The sequence below is a fragment of the Mirounga angustirostris genome, unplaced genomic scaffold, assembly GCF_029215605.1.
Source record: "Mirounga angustirostris isolate CCGP_5_RB_7025 unplaced genomic scaffold, mMirAng1.0.hap1 SCAF_2, whole genome shotgun sequence".
Lineage (NCBI taxonomy): Eukaryota > Metazoa > Chordata > Mammalia > Carnivora > Phocidae > Mirounga > Mirounga angustirostris.
In genome coordinates, this window is record NW_026991710.1 from 131,221,703 (window position 1) to 131,243,562 (window position 21,860).

General features: G+C 39.4%; 1 protein-coding gene across 7 annotated transcripts in view; it reads left to right on the forward strand.

Moving 5' to 3' along the window:
* Nucleotides 1-21,860, forward strand: part of GUCY1A1 (guanylate cyclase 1 soluble subunit alpha 1) — a 64,404-nt gene that overhangs the window by 25,895 nt on the left and 16,649 nt on the right. For 6 of the 7 annotated variants that reach the window (XM_045880246.3, XM_045880245.3, XM_045880247.3 and 3 more), the window contains 6 exons: nt 5,665-6,032; nt 9,591-9,652; nt 13,962-14,020; nt 15,352-16,061; nt 17,436-17,921; nt 21,439-21,582. In XM_045880246.3, the coding sequence (XP_045736202.1) occupies nt 5,778-6,032; nt 9,591-9,652; nt 13,962-14,020; nt 15,352-16,061; nt 17,436-17,921; nt 21,439-21,582 (1,716 nt within the window). In that variant the 5' untranslated portion in view covers nt 5,665-5,777. Of the gene's footprint in view, nt 1-3,413; nt 3,545-5,664; nt 6,033-9,590; nt 9,653-13,961; nt 14,021-15,351; nt 16,062-17,435; nt 17,922-21,438; nt 21,583-21,860 lie in introns of those variants that run through there. The other variant, XM_045880250.3, reaches the window with a different exon arrangement.

The following is a 21,860-nucleotide window of genomic DNA, read 5'->3' on the forward strand; positions in this document are numbered from 1 at the left end:
CCATTTCGCATGTAACTCCTTTCATGCTAATTGTTATATGTTAGTAAATATATTTTTAAATGACTAAGTCTCTAAGGAACTATTTTAGTAATAAAACAATGATGGGAATCACAGAAATGGCTACAGGAAATTGTTTTATATATTTCAGGAGCAAAATATTGAAATATTTATCTGATTTCCTTATGACCTACATGACTTACTGTAAGTGGTAATGATATTTAATTTGAAGACATACTAACTGCATGTATTCGAATTTCAGTGATAGTCACACTAGAAAGTCTTAAACATAGAGATTTAGGATTTATAGTCCCAAAGGTATAGTTCTTTAGTTATAAAACATTCTGTAAACATTTTGATATAAAAGCTGAGAATCACATAAAACATTCTGTAAACATTTTGATATAAAAACTGAGAATCTCAGAGTTAAAATCTCCCTACTATAGACTATACTAAACTCTGCTATTACTTCAAAGATGTTAGAGAATTGCTCCCAATTCTAATGAAAAAAGATTGTGAATCATACCCACCTTATTTTTAATAGAGAATTAATACAGTTTGGGGCACCTGGGTGGCTCAGCCGTTGAGCATCTGACTCTTAATTTTAAAAGCAAATAGTTATAGCCAATGTCAAATTTCAGGCCTAGCACCTAGCCATGCCAAAATCTGTGGTTAAAGAGATGTAAGTGTTTTAAGATCAAATTCCAAAGTCGAAATTTTTAAGAGTAGCTGAAAGGAGAAGAGAACTTAGAAATTGGCTCGGGTCGTGATCGCGGGGTCCTGAGATTGAGCCCCATGTGGGTCTCTGTGCTCAGGGGAGTCCGCTTCTCTCCCTCTCTCCACCCGTCCCCTCACACTTTCTCGCTCTCTCTCAAATAAATAAATAAATCATAAAAAAAAGAAAATACCGTTTGTTAAACTAGAATTATCAGTATTAAATAAAATTATCGCCATAATTATTATTAAACATAAGCTGTATGGAGGCAGTTGCCATCAGGTGAGGCAGTTGCCATCAGGAGAGGGGGGATTTCGGGCATTTTGGTCCCTAGAACTGAGGTTGCCATTGCCCTTAGAGTTGACTTCTTTGTTTTGGGAAGGTTGACTGTATGGGCTCTCCGGTTACAAAAATTCAAAGTAACTACCCTACACTCTTCTTAAAGATAGCTGGAAACACCTTACACTTGCACGCGGATGCAGTCTTGGAAGGTGAGTGCTCTGTTCTGTAACATACACTGGAGTCAGCTTTCCCACATCTGGGCTTTTGAAGAAGGAGAAATTACTTTCCAAAAGGAGATTTTAGCAAGAGAATTGGAGCACACCGACTCCCACAAGGTGTTATGAAATAGTGAAAGCCCAAAATCTGGGCTCAGTTGTGATTGAATAACCAAAGTCCTGGGAAATGGATCATGGACTCTTGATTGCTCTCCAAGGGCCCTAGAGTCTTTTCTTCACTGTAGTATTGAGAAGTAAACTCAGAGGAATATGTCTTCACGGTCCTTCAGCCCCCATCTCCAGTCAATAGCTAAGGGCTGTAGATCTCTACTTGAAATATCTGGAATTGATCCACTCTTTCATGCTAAGGTCATTATTTTAGTCCAGCCCAGATCAGCCACCTGTCCAACTCTGACACATTTCTCATTCTCCATTCCAAATAATCCTTTAAAAGTACAATCTAACCTATTCACATTCTTACATCTTAGTCTTTCAGGTGGTTGCTCATAGAATAGTTTTTCTTTGTTTAACAAGGTTTAGAGAGCCCTCCACAATCTTGCCCTCTGCCTGTCTCAGCTACCTCCACCATCACCTTGCTCTCCCTGAGCCCATGCTCTAGCCATGCTGGAATTATTTCAGTTCCTAGAACATAGCTAGGTCTGTCTTGGCCCCCAAGCATGCTGTTCTGTTTGGAACTCTCTTGACCTGGTTCAGGGTCACAGCTCCGCTCAGATGTCTCTTCCTCCTGGGACTGGGTTTGGATCCCTGATTTGCACTCTGAGAGCACTCACTTGCCCTTCTCCTTTATGTAGCATGGATCACACGTGGAACTGATGTGTCAGAAATAGTTCTCCTGCCAGATTGTGAACTCCAAGAGGGCAGGCAATGTCCTTTTTTCACTTCTTTGTCCCTGTGCCTGGAAGAAGGCCTGACACATAGTATAGGCCACCGCAAATACCTGTTGAACAGAATGAAAAGTGAATGACGTAGAAGTATCAAAGAATCTGTGGGAGTGGAGATTATGAAAAAGAAAAGACAAATGGCACTTGAGAATTCGTCAACTATGTTAAAAGCCAAAAGGTTCATGAGCTTTAACTTTTCAGAGGTTATCGTGTCAGGGTGTCAGTAACTCAGTGGAAGCAAAAGCCAGGGAATTGTAGACTTAGGAATAAATTATTTTTTAAGGAAGTGAACACAGCACCTAAAGCCTTATCTTTCAAGAAGTGTGACCATAAGGGGGAACAGGGATGAGATGAAACAGTCTGACATTGGCTTGCCTTTTTTTTTTTTTTTTTAAACTTAGTACTGGAGTGACTTGGACATTCTTACCAGTTTTTCTAGTACTTTGTCCTGGTTTCCTGATAGATCACAGGGGAAAGTTCTACAAATATTTCCCACTGAAAAATGAAAAGAAACACATTATGAAAGGCTGATTTATGGAGTTTTATTTACTTTTTTTTATTTTTGAAGAAGAAAGACTTTTTAGATTTCTGGTCTACCTGAAAATTAAGCTTGACACCGATTTATGAAAATGGTGATGAGTCTGTGCTGCTGTATGCAAACTTTATCCTCACTAAGGCACTTTTTATTTCTAAGTTCTCGTCTCCTTTCAGCTACTCTTAAAAATTTCGACTTTGGAATTTGATCTTAAAACACGTCTCTTTAACCACAGATTTTGGCATGGCTAGGTGCTAGGCCTGAAATTCGACATTGGCTATAACTATTTGCTTTTACTATAGAGACTTAGTTCTTAGGCTCCTCCCACCATCCCAATTTCTAATTTGAAATCTGCTCTTTAAGACCTGCTGTCGTAAAAGAGGTTTTCTGTGTCAAAGTCCTTATGGGGTATTTTCTCTCAGATCTTGGTATAAGTAGAAAACAAGATTTTGTGTGTTACTCTAGAGTTGAAATGATGGACAGCCCCCTTACCTGAACAATCACGCATCCTGGTTATTAATATGAGGCCAATAGCTGGGTCATTATTCTCACCATAGCAGAGTTAATCACTTACTAGTAAAAGGGAGAGAGCATTCAATACATTTGAAGGCTGTTTAATCATCAACCTTGGGGATGGCAAATACTTCTCCGAGTTTCTGAGAACATATATCCCACTGCTCGCCAGGGCCTTGTCACCAAGTTTATTACTTTAATTAATTTGTTTTTCCCTACCAGGTTACTCTCATTTCTACAACCATCTATGTACTGAGTTCAGCCACTGACCAAACCATTTCCAAAGTCACTGCTAATGTTACACATGAAAATCATCACTTGTTTGGTTGAAGAACGTATTCTGTATTCCTAGCAGGCAAACACAAGACAAACATAGGTTTCCAAGGTATCAGCACTGAGTACATCTGTTTCATAATGTAATTTCATCAGTTGAGCAGATGAAGAATGCTAATTAGCTTGTTTATACATATGTGATTTAATGATACTAAACACTTAACTGATCTTAAAGTAAGCACAACTTGTTTCCTGTTGCTGTTTTTACTTAATAAAAAGCAGTGTTAGACACATTTTCTGGAAATTATAGTGCTGTGCAATATAGGAGAAGAAAGAATTTCAAGGTTGACTGGTCGGTTTTATTCTTTTGCAGCGAGATTGAATAGGAGGCTGAGAATCAAAATATTGGGTTTGGGAACAAGGGTTGATATCCAACATTAATGAGAAGGTTAAACTTAGTGGGAGACTTTATCATAAACTGTATTATGTCGAACCCCTAAGTCCCAAACTAAAATTCTAATATGTACTACCAGAATAACTTATTTTAAGGAAAAGTTCTATACCTTCATCAGATCCAATCTAAAATTTATTTTTTTTGTTGCTTTCCTTTTTTTTTTTTGAGTACTCTCTTCTTCTAGTTATTATAATTATCTTTTGATATAACTGAAATCATGGCATTCAGTTAATATAGCTCTTTTTCCTGAAGATTAATATAAAATAATGCTATTATAATTTTTATAGTTATTTAATATTATCTACTATGCTGCCTTTTTTTACTTTCAAGTTGTACAAAACTGGATCCACATAGGCTGCTATATTTTGGAGGTGGGGTGGGTAGAGGAGATGAGGAAGTAACTCTGATCCTACAGGCAGAATTCTGTTTGGATTAAAATGCTTCGGTTAACCTGCTCAGCTTTCTATAACCAGGGGTCAGCAAGCTATGGCTTGATCCAAATCGATAGGGTGAATCTGAGGGCCAAATCCACAGCAAATTGTTTTTGCAAATAAAGTTTTATTGGAACACATCCATTCCATTCCTTTGTATACCAGCTGTGGTTGCATTCATGCTGCAATGGCAGGAGTTAAGTCACTGATAGAAACCCACAAAGCTGAAATTATCTACTCTCTGGCCTTTTACAGAAAGGTCTACTGTCCACTGATCTAAAGCATGTATGAGAATGGAAGTTAGTGAGTAGTAATAGTTACATTCAGATGCATTAAAGACTGAGTAACATCTATTTTCTCAGAATTGAATCATAAAATAAATGTGGTTGAGAGCCTGGGATTTCTAGGACTCCAAGTAACCATTCCTTCTATCACCAAATTACCTTTGGGTCACTCAGTAGCCTGCTGAGAGAACTCCCTATTCTATTCTGGCAGAAAATGTCTTCTGCTCGTGAATAGATAGGATCGTCCTTGTATCTTCTTGAAGATTCATAAATTACATGTGATCACAGATTTGGGGGAGGACTTTAAGTAGAGAGTAGCAGCAATTTCTTGGTTTACTCCAGTGTCATCTAGATTCAGATCCAGAGGCCCCTGCAAATCCAGTGGCATGATCTTAGAGGAGTTCTTCGAAAAAAAAAATTATTTGTTTTTCACTTTGATGATATTTTAAAATTATTTTGCTATTTATAGAAACAAGTATCTTCTTTTGCAGTAATCATTTCAATTAATCTTTTTTCATCTGAAACTCAGTATTTCAGATCCAAAAACATGTACTTGAGCATCACTACACACACACACATATATATATATATATATTTCTTTTTTTTTCCTTTAAATATTGGGAGACACTGGTTTCTGCTATTCTGATTTTTCAGAAGGGAGAGCATAATGAGAATGTAGTACTTAGCCCTAAGACATAGATTTATAGTTGGCTTTTGTCATAAAACCATTAAGTTCCACTCTTGTGGAATCAAACTAGCCCGAATGGGCTATAAAAATGGAAATCAGTCATTTGTGGTAGGGACATTTGGGAGAAAATTATGCTCCATTCGAAAAATATTAAAACCAAGTATTTTACTAGGATACTAAAATGCACACATAGCAAATAAAGACCTTTACCAAATGGTTCATCCAATTTGGAACTGACATGTCCACCAGAATTTTCTTCTTACTTGAAAATGACATATGAATGTATGGTCTTTGCTTTTTTACACCTGCCTTTTTCTGGTTTTGTAAGTATACAAAATCACGTGTCTTTCTGTTCTGACTTTCTACTACCCATAGACACCCCAGTCACCAGTATCCTTGATCTGCTAGTGGCTTCGACTGTCAGTCCCACATAAGAAGAACGGCTCACCCAGAGGTGCTCTACAGCAGGGTGAGAGGCTACGAACACCATGTTCTGCACAAAGCTGAAGGATCTCAAGATCACAGGGGAATGCCCTTTGTCCTTACTGGCACCTGGGCAGGTTCCCAAGGAGCCAGGGGAAGAGATAGCAGGAAGCTCAGAGAGTGGCAAAGCAACTCTGCCCGTCTGTCAGGATGTCCCTGAAAAGAATGTACAAAGAAGTCTTCCTCAAAGAAAGACCAGTAGGAGCCGAGTTTATCTTCATACGTTGGCGGAGAGTATTTGTAAACTGATTTTTCCCGAGGTGAGTGCTTGCCCTTTTGAGATTTTACTGATATTTTGAAAATTGTAAAAGAATATTTTTTAAGGAAAATGTTAACCCTTGCTTTCTCACTTGCAAGGCTCTAAGAAATGTGGACTATTTCCTGGAAACGTATAAAACCATTTCTTGAAAGCAATCATGTTCTTAAATTATGTTTAATCTTAATCAGTGTTTAAGATCGTGAATTCTTTTCAACAGGATCCTGCACTCTGATGAGCTTTCTGACTTTGAGCAACCGCTTAGCCCCTCTTATCCTCAACTTCCTTATCTGTGAAATGGTGGTAATAACAGTACCTACTCCCTAGAGTTTTAATGAGCACGAAGGGATTTAATCCATGGCTCTTGCCATACCGTAAGTGCCTGTTAGTTGTTAGCTATTATCTTAAAATTAAATTCCTTGAAGAATAACTTATCTTCTACCCATTTTCTTCTAATTCCAAAGAGCATCGTATGTTCCCTGCCATTTGTTGAGGTGGGAAAATCTCCCTTTTCCTCCTCCGGCTCTGCGTCTGAAGTCTCTGCACAAGCCAGGCTTGACCTGTTTCCTTGAGTCAGAGTCATGGCCCCATGCTTGCACATTAGCTCGGACACTTCTTGATCTAGCTCTGTGAGCTGTGTAGCCTCATGCCCCTTTGAGATCTGGAGCACCTTCTGTTAATCCACCTATAAGAGAATCCTGGGGACAGGGCACGTACCTAATGAAGTCACATATCTTAGGAATAGAGGGATATGTGGAGAGCTCCTCTCCCCCTGCAGGGCTAACAGGAAGAGCAGCTGACAAGTCTTCATGATGTCTTCTTCCCTCTGGCAGTGTTCACAGTTTTATATAAACTCACTTAATCTGAGAGATTGGACATTGATCTAATCTGACTCCAGCTATAATAATCCACTGAACATTTTTGATTCACCCAACACCCACCCTTTGCTTTGTGTGGAGCACTGAAGAACCACAGACTGCTGATTTTTAAAACTTAAAGGAACTTCAAAGGTAATCTTGTTTCATTTCCAGGAAGGACTTAGGGAGGTTAAACAACTTGACTAAAGTCACACATCTTCCGAAGGGCAGAGCATTACTCCTGTCAACAGCATGGCTAGGGTGACTGAGAAAGAAGGGACTAGCACTGAAGCTTGAAGATGGAGACATTAGAATCAACAGAGAGTTGAGGGAACTTACTTCAAATACAGTTTTAACACAATAGGACTTTGGTTAATGGCCTTTGACATGGAAATATTTCATTATTCTCACCCCACCCCAGTTACTGGGCAGCCAGCTTTGGCTGGGATGGGTGACGTCATACTTCATAGGGAGTTGGTTGGCATCATCGTCTGGGAAGTGGTTGGGACTCTCATTTCCAAGAACAGAGTGAGACACACAGAGATGAACAGATGGTGAGGATGGGAAAGCTGGAGGGCTCCCATGCCTCTTCCCTGGGTCCTGTCATTACCATGTTGGCTTCATTATTGTGTTGGATAAATTTTGAATTCCTGCCATTGAAGTCAGACACACGTCAGAATCTCTTTTAAAAACATTCTGGGGGCGCCTGGGTGGCTCAGTCAGTTGGGCGTCTGCCTTTGGCTCGGGTCGTGATCTCAGGATCGAGCCCCGCATCGGGCTCCCTGCTCAGTGGGAAACCTGCTTCTCCCTCTGCCTGCTGCTCCCCCTGCTTGTGCGTGCTCTCTCTCAAATAAATAAATAAAGTCTTCAAAAAATTAAAAAAAATATTAAAAACATTCTGAATACCAACTCTAAATGATATTTTACCTTTTTTACTTTTTCTTCATTTGGAATAATCTGTATTGTTCATGAACTCATAGGAATAAACATCAAAATTTGACTAGAGCGTCATGTAGCAGGGAAGGCAAAGCTGTAGGAACTCTAGGGGGTAAAAGGGGTACATTTGGCATTAATGACTAGAACTCTGACAACTGAGACCATTTGCCTTATAACAGTACTTGCCGGATGCGTTTGGACTATGTAGTGATGAGTGTAGATCACTTCATCAACTGTCCAAACATCAGCATGTCTTTGATCAAATACAACTTTTTTTTTCACTGATTCTTTTTTATGTGGACAGATTTAATGCTTAGCCTACTGTTTAGTTTCAATTCTATCAGCAACGTAAAGGAGAGACTCAGAACGGCATTTGACAGCATTATAGTTCTTGTTTTAGATAATTAGATTTAACTCTGCAGTCATGGTGTTTTGGGTTTGTTTGGGGTTTTTTTGGCAGGGGAGGGGGCAAGTATCCTTAGAAGATTTAGAGTGGGGAGATGTCATTCCAGAGTAGTGGAATAAAAGGGCCTGAAAAGGTGTTATTGCTCATCCAATGCAAACTTTTCATTTCTGTTTTTTCCAATAAATTCCAGATTTTTTCCCTAAGCTCTATATGCACTTTAAAACTAAAAATTCTTTCCATAACTCATTTTATTAAAACAGAAGCTTGCTCTATTTTGCTTAACTCCACTGCCTCATTTGACCAGTGGGAACTGTAAGAGGGATATAAATAGTTCTTAGGGAAAAAGGAATTTCCCAACTTGGAACATAACCAGAAAATTCTTTACTTTCCTCTGGGCAAACCACAGAAAGAATCAACAGTTATATATACACTTATAGATACATATGGTTTTTATATGGAATGCAAAACATTGGCAGCCCTGCTAACCAACGCTCTAAGTCCTACTTACCAACTAGTTAGAGAAAATAAGCTGTTAACAGAGATTAATAGATCGTCAAGTATTTATGAAGTTTGGAGGCTTATATACAAATATAAGCAATATATACAAATAAGTTAAAATGTGGAAAAACTCATGAAATACTCAGAAATCAATAAAAGAGAGTAAAAGTGTCAGTATTTGATGAAAATAATTAGTTCAAAGTAAGGAGATTAGTACAAGTTTGGGTAAATGCAAGATTTGTTTCAAATCAGGGATCAACTGACCTTGGTGAAAGCTTGGATTTAAGGTATTAGAGAAAGGGGAAAGACAGAGATAGCTCCAGAGTTTTCTAGGCCAGAACATGTAAATGAAATATGAAACATAAATTCGCATTTGTAGTTGAGAAAATCAGCAGGGGGGCCGGGTGTAGGGTTTGTGAAGAGAACAGGAATTTGCTTGGCTCGAGCCACGCTGAGATTGAAGTGTTGGCAGCACATCCAAGAGGATTTCCTGACCCAGCGGAAGTGGTGCTCACAATTCCTTCGTGGAAGACCTGGCATTACCAACTGGAGTCTTCTATTTGGATTCCGATTCAGGCTGACCTTGTTTTGTGGCTGTCCGTGAGACCACCCACAAAGTGCGAAGCCTGGGAGCCACAGCCCACATCATCCAAACTCAAGTTAGTCAAAGCTCGTTGTTTCTTCCCAGAGTTGAGAAATTTATAGAAAATCAGTCTCCGTTTACAAATCGTAAATTCACCGCACTCATCAGTAAAGTAATCATGTCTCTGCTTGATAGAAAAACTTCCAGGACAAATGTTTAAAATAGCTATCTTCAAGTAAATTATTGAAGGGAACGTTTAAAACTTTTCTTCTCAATTTTTAGTTGGAGCGGCTGAACCTTGCACTTCAGAGGACACTCGCGAAACACAAACTAAAAGAAAGCAGGTAAATTGAACCACTTTAGGTTGTGTGAACCTCCCATTACACTTAACTGATAATCACTGCAAATAGACACCACTTAGTGAATGCGTCGACATTTTTTGAATCACTGTGGTATTCGAGAAACTGGACTAAGTGTTTTAACTGCCACTAATCTGAAAGTAAGTGCATTTATTTTTCACATTGAATACATCCCTGAGCTCAGATTTATATAAAATGTTTAGGATTTTACAGCTGTTCAGGAAAAGGTAGAACTGAGTTTCAAGCCTGAGTTTTTCGGGAGCCCATGATTTTAACTATGTTGCCATATACTGCTGCTTTTAACAAGCTATAAAGCCTATTCTTTCCTACTAGAGGTAATGTCAGTACTTCACAGGTAAGGCAGGGATCCCAGATGATCAGTACAGACTCCTGTCAAAAGGTGGAGCAGGGTCCCAGTGCAGGGGAGTGGGGCAGGGGGGCACCTCCCGCACACGTCAAACTTTCAGCTGCTGCAGCAGGAGGAGATTGAAAAAGAATCAAAGTTGGGAGAGTGGTTGAAAGGGAGAGGTTGGGGCGCCTGGGTGGCTCAGTCGTTAAGCGTCTGCCTTCGGCTCAGGTCATGGTCCCAGGGTCCTGGGATCGAGCCCCGCATCGAGCCCCGCATCGAGCCCCACATCGGGCTCCCTGCTTCCTGCTCTGCGGGAAGCCTGCTTCTCCCTCTGCCACTCCCCCTGCTTGTGTTTCCTCTCTCGCTGTGTCTCTCTCTGTCAAATAAATAAATAAAATCTTTAAAAATAAATAAATGAAAGGGAGAGGTTGACTCAGGGGGCTTGAGGCAACAGCTGTTTATCAGTCCTAAGGGAAGTGTTTCCACATTTTTGTAACCCCTTTGGTTATATTTGTAGGCACTGGCTGAGTATCAATTCCATCTATACTTTTTTCTTGAACTCTGTCTTTGAAATTTGTTTAAAGAAAGGGTTTAAAGGATTAATATATAAGATGGTTTGTTTTTTGTTTTTGTTTTTGTTTTTTTTTAAGCCGTTTTCTAGAGTTAATTTTTTCAAATACATCTTGGCACATTTACTGCTGGTGGGGAATTTGATTGGCCTTGTTTTTGATTCCTTGGAATCTCAAGGATTATTTCATTTGTAAATAATAGAATAAATACTTGGGTTCAAATTTGCAGAATTGAACATTGCAGCTTTGCAAACCAACACCGTTGTCGGGAATATGTTATACATTCATTCATCTGCCTATTTCTCATGAGTGGGTTATCTGTCCTTCATTTTCCCTGTTGACTAACTGGTCCCAGACTGCAGACAGCGGGCAAGCCAGGAATGGGTCAGGAGGGGTCCAGAAGGAGAGAGTGTGAATCTCTGTGTCTGACAGAAGCTTTGTTTACACAAGTGATAGGAAAAGCATTCCAGAATGCCTCTGACCTCAATTCTCAGTCAAGCTGAGAAAATAGCCACCAGTCATTGTAGCTAGCTACTGTGTCTGTCTGCTTAAGTCCTTGGCAGCCAGTTGCCTCAAAATTGATTCTCAGGGCTTTGTGTTCTGAAATGTTCCAAGCCAGAGGCTGCAGGGGTTCAGTTAGGATGTATTCCCAGTGGTGTATCTCTTTAAAAATACCTCAAAACTTAAAAAAAAGAAATCATTTTATTTGGAAATCTGAAAAGCTTTTTTTTTACCGTTTCCTTGATTTCTTAAAGAGCTGATCATACTTTTAAATTGTGCTAATGATAATTATTCAGTTGTTGAAATAAGATGACAAACCTTTTCTCTCATGACTGCCTGCTGATAGGCTAAATGGCTTCTTCTGTTTTGCTTTTTTTTAGTTCTTGGATATATTTTTTGTTTCCTTTCTCCCCCCATCTTCATTTTGGAAAGTCAGCTGCCATTTCTACTGCTCTCAGCCTGCCAACCACTGAACATAACTCTTTTTTTGGACTATTTATTATCTTATATGATTTGAAAAGAAAAAATCAATATATTAAACAATAAACTGTCCCTAAATGAAGACTGGAGCCCTCTGCCCCCCACCTTTTAAGTGAATGAATTTTAATACAGTCATTGTGATATCTCTCTGGGTTGGTTTCACAGAGAGCTTTTGCTTTGTTTCTTTTCTTGGGAATCTTCTTTTTTTTTTTTTTTAAAGATTTTATTTATTCATTTGAGACACAGAGATAGAGAGAGAGAGCATGAGAGGGGAGAGGCAGAGGCAGAGGGAGAAGCAGGCTCCCCGCTGAGCCAGGAGCCGGATGCGGGGCTGGATTCCAGGACCCTGGGATCATGACCTAAACTGAAGGCGGACGCTTAACCATCTGAGCCACCCAGGCGCCCCTTCCTGGGATCTTCTGATCACATCAGCATATCTGTGCATGGCTGGTATGTGTGTGTGAGTGTGTGTGTACGTGTGTGTATGTGTGTGTATGTACAAGCACACACATATTTGCGGGCACATATGCAGGTTTAGTCTCTTTTTTTAAAGGTCAAGACAGAGAACTTATTTTTATTTGCATTATGTGCTGTTTGCACTCAGTTTTGCTCACATCTCATATCATGGGTGCAGGGAATTGACAGAATTAGGGTTCTCTGAGCAGAAATGCTCTCATTCTTTAGGAAAACAAAACAGGAATTGCTTAAATGAGAAAAATAAGCAAATCTGAAGAAGATTAACATAAAATAATATATAACAAGAAGTTTGGGGATATCTAGACTCAAACTAAATATAAAATTAGATAGTGAACCGCAACCAATTTAGATAAGGAAGTATTTCTACCTAGCATTTTATTTATTTTATTTATTTATTTTTTTATTTTTTTTTTTTTTTTTAAGATTTATTTGACAGAGAGAGACACAGCGAGAGAGGGAACACAAGCAGGGGGAGTGGGAGAGGGAGAAGCAGGCTTCCCGCAGAGCAGGGAGCCCGAAGCGGGGCTCGATCCCAGGACACTGGGATCATGACCTGAGCTGAAGGCAGACACTTAACGACTGAGCCACCCAGGTGCCCCTCTACCTAGCATTTTAAACAGTTATAAGCAATGTACCTTTTATGTGATAAAGTAGTGGACTGAGTAGTTTTCCTTCTTGAAAATATTTCGTTTTGAAACTTCTCTACATGTATTGTGTTTTATTGAAACCTGTTTAAAATTTAGATTTTTGCCTGTTTGTAAACTTGGCTTATCTAATGGTAAATTGAACTACAAATAGAACCTTAGGTGTCTTTTAACATGTGTTAGTAATTTGGTCATAACAAGTCATCACTATCAGAAATCATCAAAAAACAAATAGGCAAACATGAATCAATAAGTCATCTACTCAAAATTACCAAAACTTTTTATCAATCAAAATGTATGCTATTATATTATCAACTTCTGTGCTGTAAAAACCAATGCAGTAATTGAATAAAGAATAGATTTCTTTAGTTACTAATTTTTATACACATAGCTCAATGTAATAATGCTGGAGAGTTAAATATATAGAACCTTAAACTCAGGTTTAGGAAAACCTTTGTTTTCCTAAAGAATGAGAGCATTTCTGCTCAGAGAACCCTAATTCTGTCAATTCCCTGCACCCATGATATGAGATGTGAGCAAAACTGAGTGCAAACAGCACATAATGCAAATAAAAATAAGTTCTCTGTCTTGACCTTTAAAAAAAGAGACTAAACCTGCATATGTGCCCGCAAATATGTGTATTTGTTTTTGAAAAAAGATAGTGGGGGCACCTGGGTGGCTCAGTCCCTTAAGTGACTGCCTTCAGCTCAGGTCATGATCCCAGGGTCCTGGAATGGAACCCCGAGTCGGACTCTCTGTTCAGCAGGGAGTCTCCTTCTCCCTCTGCCTGCTGCTCTCCCTGCTTGTGCCCTCTCTCTCTCTCTCTCTCACTCTCTCTGTCAAATAAATAAATAAAATTAAAAAAAAAAAAAAGAAAAGAAAAAAGATAGTGGAACTTAAAAAGTGAAATCCATCAGTATGTAAATTTTTCTTCTTGGTTGTGTTATCAGAAAAACCCTGGGCGGCTTTATTACCATCCTTACTTGCCCATTTCATACGCTGGTTCCCTGCCAGTGTAAACCTCTCTAGTATTAGCCTAGGTAAAGTTAACTTACAAGGTATATATGCTTCAAAAAAATGAGGAAACACTCCAAATCAGGTATATTTTGGGGTTGCACATGTCGTTGCTCCTTTCTGGTAAACTTGATAGTCACGATTTGCCTCTACAGAAAAGGCAGCTCAAACTATTTTCTGTCGTCATGTCTGTATGTTATAATCAGAAGTTGTAGCATTCATTTGTCAGTTTATAATTTAAGATGTTGACATATTTTCAGGATATCTTTGGAAAGAGAAGACTTGGAAAAAATAATTACAGACCATGCAATTGCAGCAGGTAATAGAATTGTTTAAGTATATGTAATTAGGGAGTAATTATTCTTACAGAACTAATATTTTACCTATAAACTAATATTTGCTATTAGTAGAAATATTTACCTGTAGAACTAAAATTTTCTCCTAAAATATTCATATTTATTTTTTGGTGACTTCCAGTGTGAAGTATTCAGTATTATGTATTGTGTTAACATAAAGAGTAATTCTTTTTCATGCTGTGTATTTCTGTTTGACCAAAAACATTTCCTCTTCTTTATAATGTTTATTTGCTAAGACATAGATAAGGCTGCATGGGAAGCTGACTCATAGACATTTACATGCTTTGGCCTTGAACTTAACTAAGTATTCTTCATTTATTCATGAAAAATTTTATTCAACAAAGTAAAATAAAGAATGTTTTTGAAGGTTGGAAGCAATCCTGGGAAAAAGGATTAGCAGGGTTCTCATATTAATGATTAGTTTGAGGGAAGCAAGTACATGAGTAACTTTGTCGTACTGTCCTTTTCAAAGTTGGAGGACACGGACCAATGGGTTAAATCTTTCTGAAGATACAAGATACTAAGAATTTAATGATGATGGTGATGGCTGACATACTGAGCCCTCCCTGGGAGCTGGGCACTATTTTAAACATAGTCTCTCCACATCACAACAGTGCAATGGAAAGGGCACTATTGTTCTTCCAAATTACAGATGAGAGAAAAAATGATACACAAAATTTAAAGAATAAAGGAGATTAGGGAAGGAGAAGTTACAGGAAGTAAATTCCAAACAAATATTCAGGTAACATTAAACAACAAGAATGCTGTTTTGCTTAAAAAAAAAATTAAAAATGACTTTATATCATCTCTAAAGAAAAAAATGACAAAATTGAGTTTCATAACTGGTGACTTTAAATTCATTCCTGTTTGACATTCCTACTGCTGGAGGCCCTCCAAGTGGGGACAGTGCCCCTTCACCAAGATGTACTGTGTTTGTCATTAACAGAATGACGGGAGAGCTTTTTCTGAAATGAACCTGATTCTGTAATACTGATTGTTCTTTTGTAAGAACAGTCTCTTCAGGGAGATTAAAAGTCATATAGTATACTTAATTTATCATTCTTTTGTAATTAACTGATGGGGAATTTTTATTTGGCGTTTCCAGAATTGTAGAAACTCACCTACATAGATAATCTGAATATAGATGGCTAATTTTGGTGGAAACTCTTGTTACCAGACATAAAGGGGACCAGATCATCCCATCAAATGGTGTTAAAAATAGTAGTTAACTGTACTACAGCTCTTCCAGGAACGATAGAGTTGATATGGCAGAAAAGGTATTCTTTGCTTTCAGGAGTTCCAGTGGAAATCGTCAAAGAATCTCTCGGGGAAGAGCTTTTCAAAATATGTTACGAGGAAGATGAACACATCCTGGGTGTGGTTGGAGGAACCCTCAAAGATTTTTTAAATAGCTTCAGCACCCTTCTGAAACAGAGCGGCCACTACCAAGGAGCAGAAAAGAGAGGCGGGTTTGAGGACGCTTCCATTCTGTGCCTGGATAAAGATCAGGATTTCTTAAATGTATACTATTTTTTCCCTAAGAAAATCACGTCCCTGATTCTTCCTGGCATCATTAAGGCTGCTGCGCGCGTGTTGTACGAAACCGAAGTTGAAGTGTCTCTCCTGCCTCCCTGCTTCCGAAATGATTGCAGCGAGTTCGTCAATCAGCCCTATCTGTTGTATTCCCTTCATGTCAAAAGCACCAAACCATCCCTGTCCCCGGGCAAACCCCAGTCCTCGCTGGTGATCCCCGCTTCCCTCTTCTGTAAGACCTTTCCTTTCCATTTCATGTTTGACAAGGACTTGACGATTCTGCAGTTTGGCCATGGCATTCGAAGGCTGATGAACAGGAGAGACTTTCAAGGAAAGCCGAATTTTGAAGAGTACTTTGAGATTCTGACTCCCAGAATCAACCAAACGTTTAGTGGAATCATGGCTATGTTGAACATGCAGTTTGTCATCCGAGTGAGGAGGTGGGACAACTCTGTGAAGAAATCTTCAAGGGTAAGGAAAATGTCATAGTAGTTGGAATATGAGAAATGATTTCATTTCTTGTTTAAGGACTAGAAACAAAAAGGTAGGAAGATCGGCATCACTTCAAATGTTTTGATGAAACACCGGTATGTTTGAGACAATTCTAATATAATTTTAAGGCTGACATAATTTACAACAAAATCCTTTCTTCATTCATTTGCTTGCTTACTTGATTCGTTACTTCACAAATATTTATTGGATGCGGTCTACCTTTTAAAATCCTCTCAGAGTATTTTATAAGCCGAAGTAGATAAATATTTATATAAAAATATGTTTTCGATCATCATCAAATAGCTGGCAGTTTGGAGTAACAAGAGGCATTATTCTGCAACAAACAAACAAAAACTACTTGTTTCTTAGAGGAGACAACTAAATGGACTTTTTAATCAATATTTAACAGACATGGAAAATCAATAACTTTTTTAATTGTTAGAGAACGTTGTGGGGGGTTGTTCTTATGGTAGAGAATTTGGGTAATTATTTAGTCCAAGGAAAGAGTTTGCAAACTCATAGTTGATGGTACAAGCAAAGCTAATATTCAGGCTTATATGCATATAACTTTTAAACGTGCATAATTCCAGGAGATGTGCAGTTTGTTCCCAAAATGAAAACAGTTTTACTACTTTTTATCATAAAAGCAATGTAGCTAAATGCTCAAAATAGGTAATACTTAAAGATGTTCACTGCAGCCAAAAAATCAAAGACATTAGTTAGATACATTTTTGTGTGTGTGAAACAAAACAAAATACTACTTGCAACTTCCTTTTTCTCACTAAACAACACATTTCGGGCATTCTTCCCTGTCGTGAGGTATAGGCCTATTTCCTTTTTCCAAAGACTGTCTAGAATCCCATTGTATGCTTCTCTCCTACCTGAGGACATTGGGGTTGATTTTGACTCTTTGCTGCAGGGAACACACTTATACGTATTTGTTCTCACTCATACACTAAACCAGGATGATCACCTACAGCCTCACGTCTCTCAAGGCTTCCTAGGTACAATCCTTTATGCTATCTGCTACTATGAAAAGAATATAATAGCAGAAGCATCAGCATTCCCCCTAGTGAGAAAGCCTTGAGGCAAAAATTTTTTGCATTGTTTATTGAAAATCATGATCTCTATGTAGAGTTTTTCCAATCTGTCCGTTCTTCAAATGCCCACGTGCATTTTAGAATGCACAGTACATTGGAACTATAAGAAAGCATATTGTTCCTTTTCAGCGGGTAGAAAAAAACCATTTAGACACAAAGGAATCACAACTGTATCTTCTGCCTTTCCTTTTGTCTCAAAAAGGTGTTGGAAACTGAAATAAGCCATGACAATTGGTTTGCCTTTGCTTCCCAGGTTATGGACCTCAAAGGCCAAATGATCTACATTGTTGAATCCAGTGCCATCTTGTTCTTGGGGTCACCCTGTGTGGACAGATTAGAAGATTTTACGGGACGAGGGCTCTACCTCTCAGACATCCCAATTCACAATGCGCTGAGGGATGTAGTCTTGATAGGAGAGCAAGCCAGAGCGCAAGATGGCCTGAAGAAGAGGTTGGGCAAGTTGAAGGCCACCCTTGAGCAAGCCCACCAAGCCCTGGAGGAGGAGAAGAAGAAGACGGTGGATCTCCTGTGCTCCATATTTCCCTGCGAGGTTGCTCAGCAGCTGTGGCAAGGGCAAGTTGTGCAAGCCAAGAGGTTCAGTGACGTCACCATGCTTTTCTCAGACATCGTGGGGTTCACGGCCATCTGCTCCCAGTGCTCCCCGCTGCAGGTCATCACCATGCTCAATGCACTCTACACTCGCTTTGACCAGCAGTGCGGCGAGCTGGATGTCTACAAGGTAGGGGTGGAGGAGGGCAAGGCCCGTTTGACAGGCAGAAGACACTGAGGAAAAGCACGGCAGCCAGGACCCCCAAGTTACCGAGCTACCGTGCAGATGAAAGGCTTTCTCTGCAAAGCAACGTCCTGGGAGCAGGCATTGTGTGTTAACCATGTGGGTGTGCTCTAGCCAGAAATAGCTCCGAATCTGCTCAGAAACAGAGATAATTATTCCATGAAAGAACTGCCCCATTGTCTTCTCAAAGAATAAGCATAGAATGGAGGGGTGATAGGCTGAGTGGAGGATGGGGTGTAGGATCCGTGAACGGGTACAGTTTAAAAGTCAGTGAACGTGACACTGGACTGTGGCAACTGAGTTGAATTATCAAGCATGAGATAATTCCAGGTATGACTTGCATGGGGAAAAGTTATCCTCTGTGAAAGTACAGAAGAAACATGAGGAGTAATACTACTTTTCATAGTAGGACTATACAAACTATCTTTTCATAGAGGAGTATACAAACTATCTTCAAATAGGTTAACTCAATATGGAGTTAACGTGATACTTAGTATGGCTGATTAAGAGGGAGAAAACACTGACTTAAGGCATTATTGAAGAGAGGCCAAGGGCAGAGACAGAGACAGAGAGGCCTGTCTTCAAATCTTGTTCTCTACTTGCTTTGTAAGGTGAGAAAGTGGAATAGCCTTTCTCATTTCTGAAACAGAAAGTAATATCCACCTACACAGTTTAGATGCATGAATAACATACATTATGTTTCATGAACAGGCCTATTACCAAGATGATGGTAAATAATATCTGTTATTCATGATGTGGCAGGGTTTACTGAGTGTCTACCACGTACTGGGCATCATTCTAGGCACAGGGAGGCTCAGTAATTGTCTCTAACGAGTACTAGCCCTTTTTTTTTTTTAAATGTAACTCAATTAGCCATAAGAGAACTAATGAAGTGATTTTGTGTTCTGTGTTCCTAGAATTAAAGCCTATTTTTTACTAATTTAAAGTCTTTCACATTATTCTCGCCACTGGCATTAAGAATAAAGCACCCTTCTCATTCGTGTGGCTTGAATCACCTTTTAGTTTGTCGCATACAATCTGGCGTTTCAGAGATTCACCCAACATGAAATAAATACATTATTGAGGAAAAGACAAATATTATTTATGGGAATACATAAGCCTCTGCTTTGTTCCAATCTAGCTGCTCGAAATAAAACCTTCCTTTTAAGAATTTCCAGCAGGAAATTCCAGACAGAGCCATGATCCCCCTGGGGGAAAAAAAAAAAAAGAGGTCCCTGTATAATTACTGATAAAATAATTGGCTTTCGTTAGGTTAAACTTGATGGCCTCTTGTGGAATTTACTATATTTGTTTGTAGATAGTTTCTATCTTGACATTGTCTCTTCTGGGAATTGTAAGAAGAAAGTCTCGCTCTCGCTTGCAGCTGCTGTGCTTACTAGCAGAGGCGGTAGGCTTCTTCTACAAATTTCTACTTGTTGAAACTAAAACAATTCAGTTATTCCAACAAGTATTCAGAATCTGTGCTCCTTACCACATGGATAGTAGCCACAGTTCCGTGGTTAATCCGTCCACAACCCAAGCTAGATAGTGAATCATCTGCTCTGTCCTTATTCCCACCTTCTCTTCACTTCTGATTTTGCATGAAAATACCTGGAGACAGCTATGAATAAATCAGGAAGGGTCTTCACCAGGAGATAAATGTAAGATGCACAGAATGTGTAATCATTTGCTCGCCTGTGAGTGTGGTGACTTCCAAGGAACAGTCTAGCTTCTTTTTCCTCCCAGGACCTGTTTGTACCAGGACTTTATTTAATTTCATTTTCTTGTTGTCTTTTGGTCTTTTGTTCATTTTTCAATTTATTCAGTATTCATTTATTGATTGTTTTGGCGCATTTTTACTGTCAGCCAGGGTTGGCCAGCATGAATGGAAAGATCTCATATGTGGGGGTAGAGGAGGGAGGGGCTGACCACTGCCAGATTTCCATACCACAAGGTGAAAGCCTGATTGAGAACACAGGCTTCTGTGATAGCGTAGAGAATGGGCATCTAACACCAAGTAGGAGTGAGGGCGCCACTTCTTCTAATTAAGTAACACTTATTGGGCACATGAGATATGTTAGCCATTATTTTAGGCACTTCTTATGTATTCGTTGCTGAGGAAAATCTTATAAGAGGCACTGCCACCTGGTTCACTTGGTAGCAAATATACTGGGCACTGGTAATTGAGGAGTTTAGTAAAACAGGCAAACTGAGAGAGCTAACATTCTACTGGGGAAAAGAAGGAACATGAACCAATGAGTAAATTTATAGCATTCCAACTGGTGTGCTATTCTGGATAAAGCTGAGGAGGAGAAGTGCAGAAGGTAAGGGTGATTGCTGTTTTATAGAGGGCAGTTGCGAGAGGCGTTTCTCACGTGGGGATGTTTTAGCAGGCACTGGAAGAAATGAGGGACACGCCAAGTAGCTCTCTGCAGGAGATTGTTCCAGCCAAAGGAATAGCAAATGGGAACATGTTTGGTACGTTTGAGGGATAACAGGAGGCCAATGGCACTGGGACAAAGTGAGCAAGAGAGAGGATGAAGAAATAAAATCAGAGATTAGCAGAAAGGTCAGAAGAACTTTGGGGGCATTTTAAGAGTTTCAGCATTGATTCTGAGTGAAATGGAGAATCACTGAAGGTTTGTCTCCCTTTCTTTTTTCCTTTCTCATCTCCCTCCATACTAGAAGGTTTGGATAAGAAGAGTGATATGATCTAATAAGTTAAAATAAATATTTAGAGGAGAAGAAAAATGCAATGATGAAGATTTGGTGGATTATTTGTGGATTTAAATTAACCAGCAGCTTTGTCATCAGCATCACGGATAGATAAAAATCCCGTTACAACAATGTAGTGACAATGATAACACTTGGAATTTGTAGAACAGCTTGATTTTCAATAGCCTTCCAAGCACCCTTGTTTGACATCTTGATTTCTATACTTCGTGATTGATATTCATGGAGACCTACTTATAGTTGCTCTGAGAATCCCCAAATCCTTTTGAAAAACTATAATGTCTTAGTTTCATATCACACATTCTTGCTAACTTCATATGACATTGATTGAGCAGGGACCATTTAAAACACTGCACACGAAGAGGATATAAAATCAGCAAGTGATTCCGATAGCTTTAAGCAATTTGTTATAAACACAAGATATCATTTACACTACATCATTGGCCTCTACAGAGCCACTTTACGTGGTGGGGGGAACAAAAAAGGTGAAATGCTGTGTTGAGTCAGCAGCTAGTCTGGGAGTAGAAGCCACCTCCTGACGTTTGCTCACAGGACCACACTGTCCTCCAGAGCAGCGCCTGATGTAAAGGCGTCTAAACTTGATGAATTTCATGAAAGAGAAAGCCATTTCTGAGAGTGTCTGATTTACTCTGATTTTCCAGAAGGCCTGACCTTCACTCTCCTTCTTTCCGAACTTGTATTTGTAATACGGAGAATCTGTTATGTGCAGGTGGAGACCATTGGCGACGCGTACTGTGTGGCTGGGGGATTACACAAAGAAAGTGACACCCATGCTGTTCAAATAGCACTGATGGCCCTGAAGATGATGGAGCTCTCTGATGAAGTTATGTCTCCCCACGGAGAACCTATCAAGGTAAGACAGATCATATACTGCCCAGCAAATGTCATGGAGAGTACACGCTTATTAATTAGTTATCCAACGAATAGTGCATCAGTCGGGGTCTGGTTGCAGAGAGCAAAATCTCTTAAGTGGTGGAAGCCGGGAAACATTTACGATTGGGTCTCCAGTGGCTCACAGAATCACCAAGAGGACAAACGAAGCCATCTATAAATGAAACCTTCAAAAAATGGCTCCCAAAGCTGCTCTTCAGAGCCCTTGTTTTTTTCCAAGATCAAGCAGTTGGCTCCAGA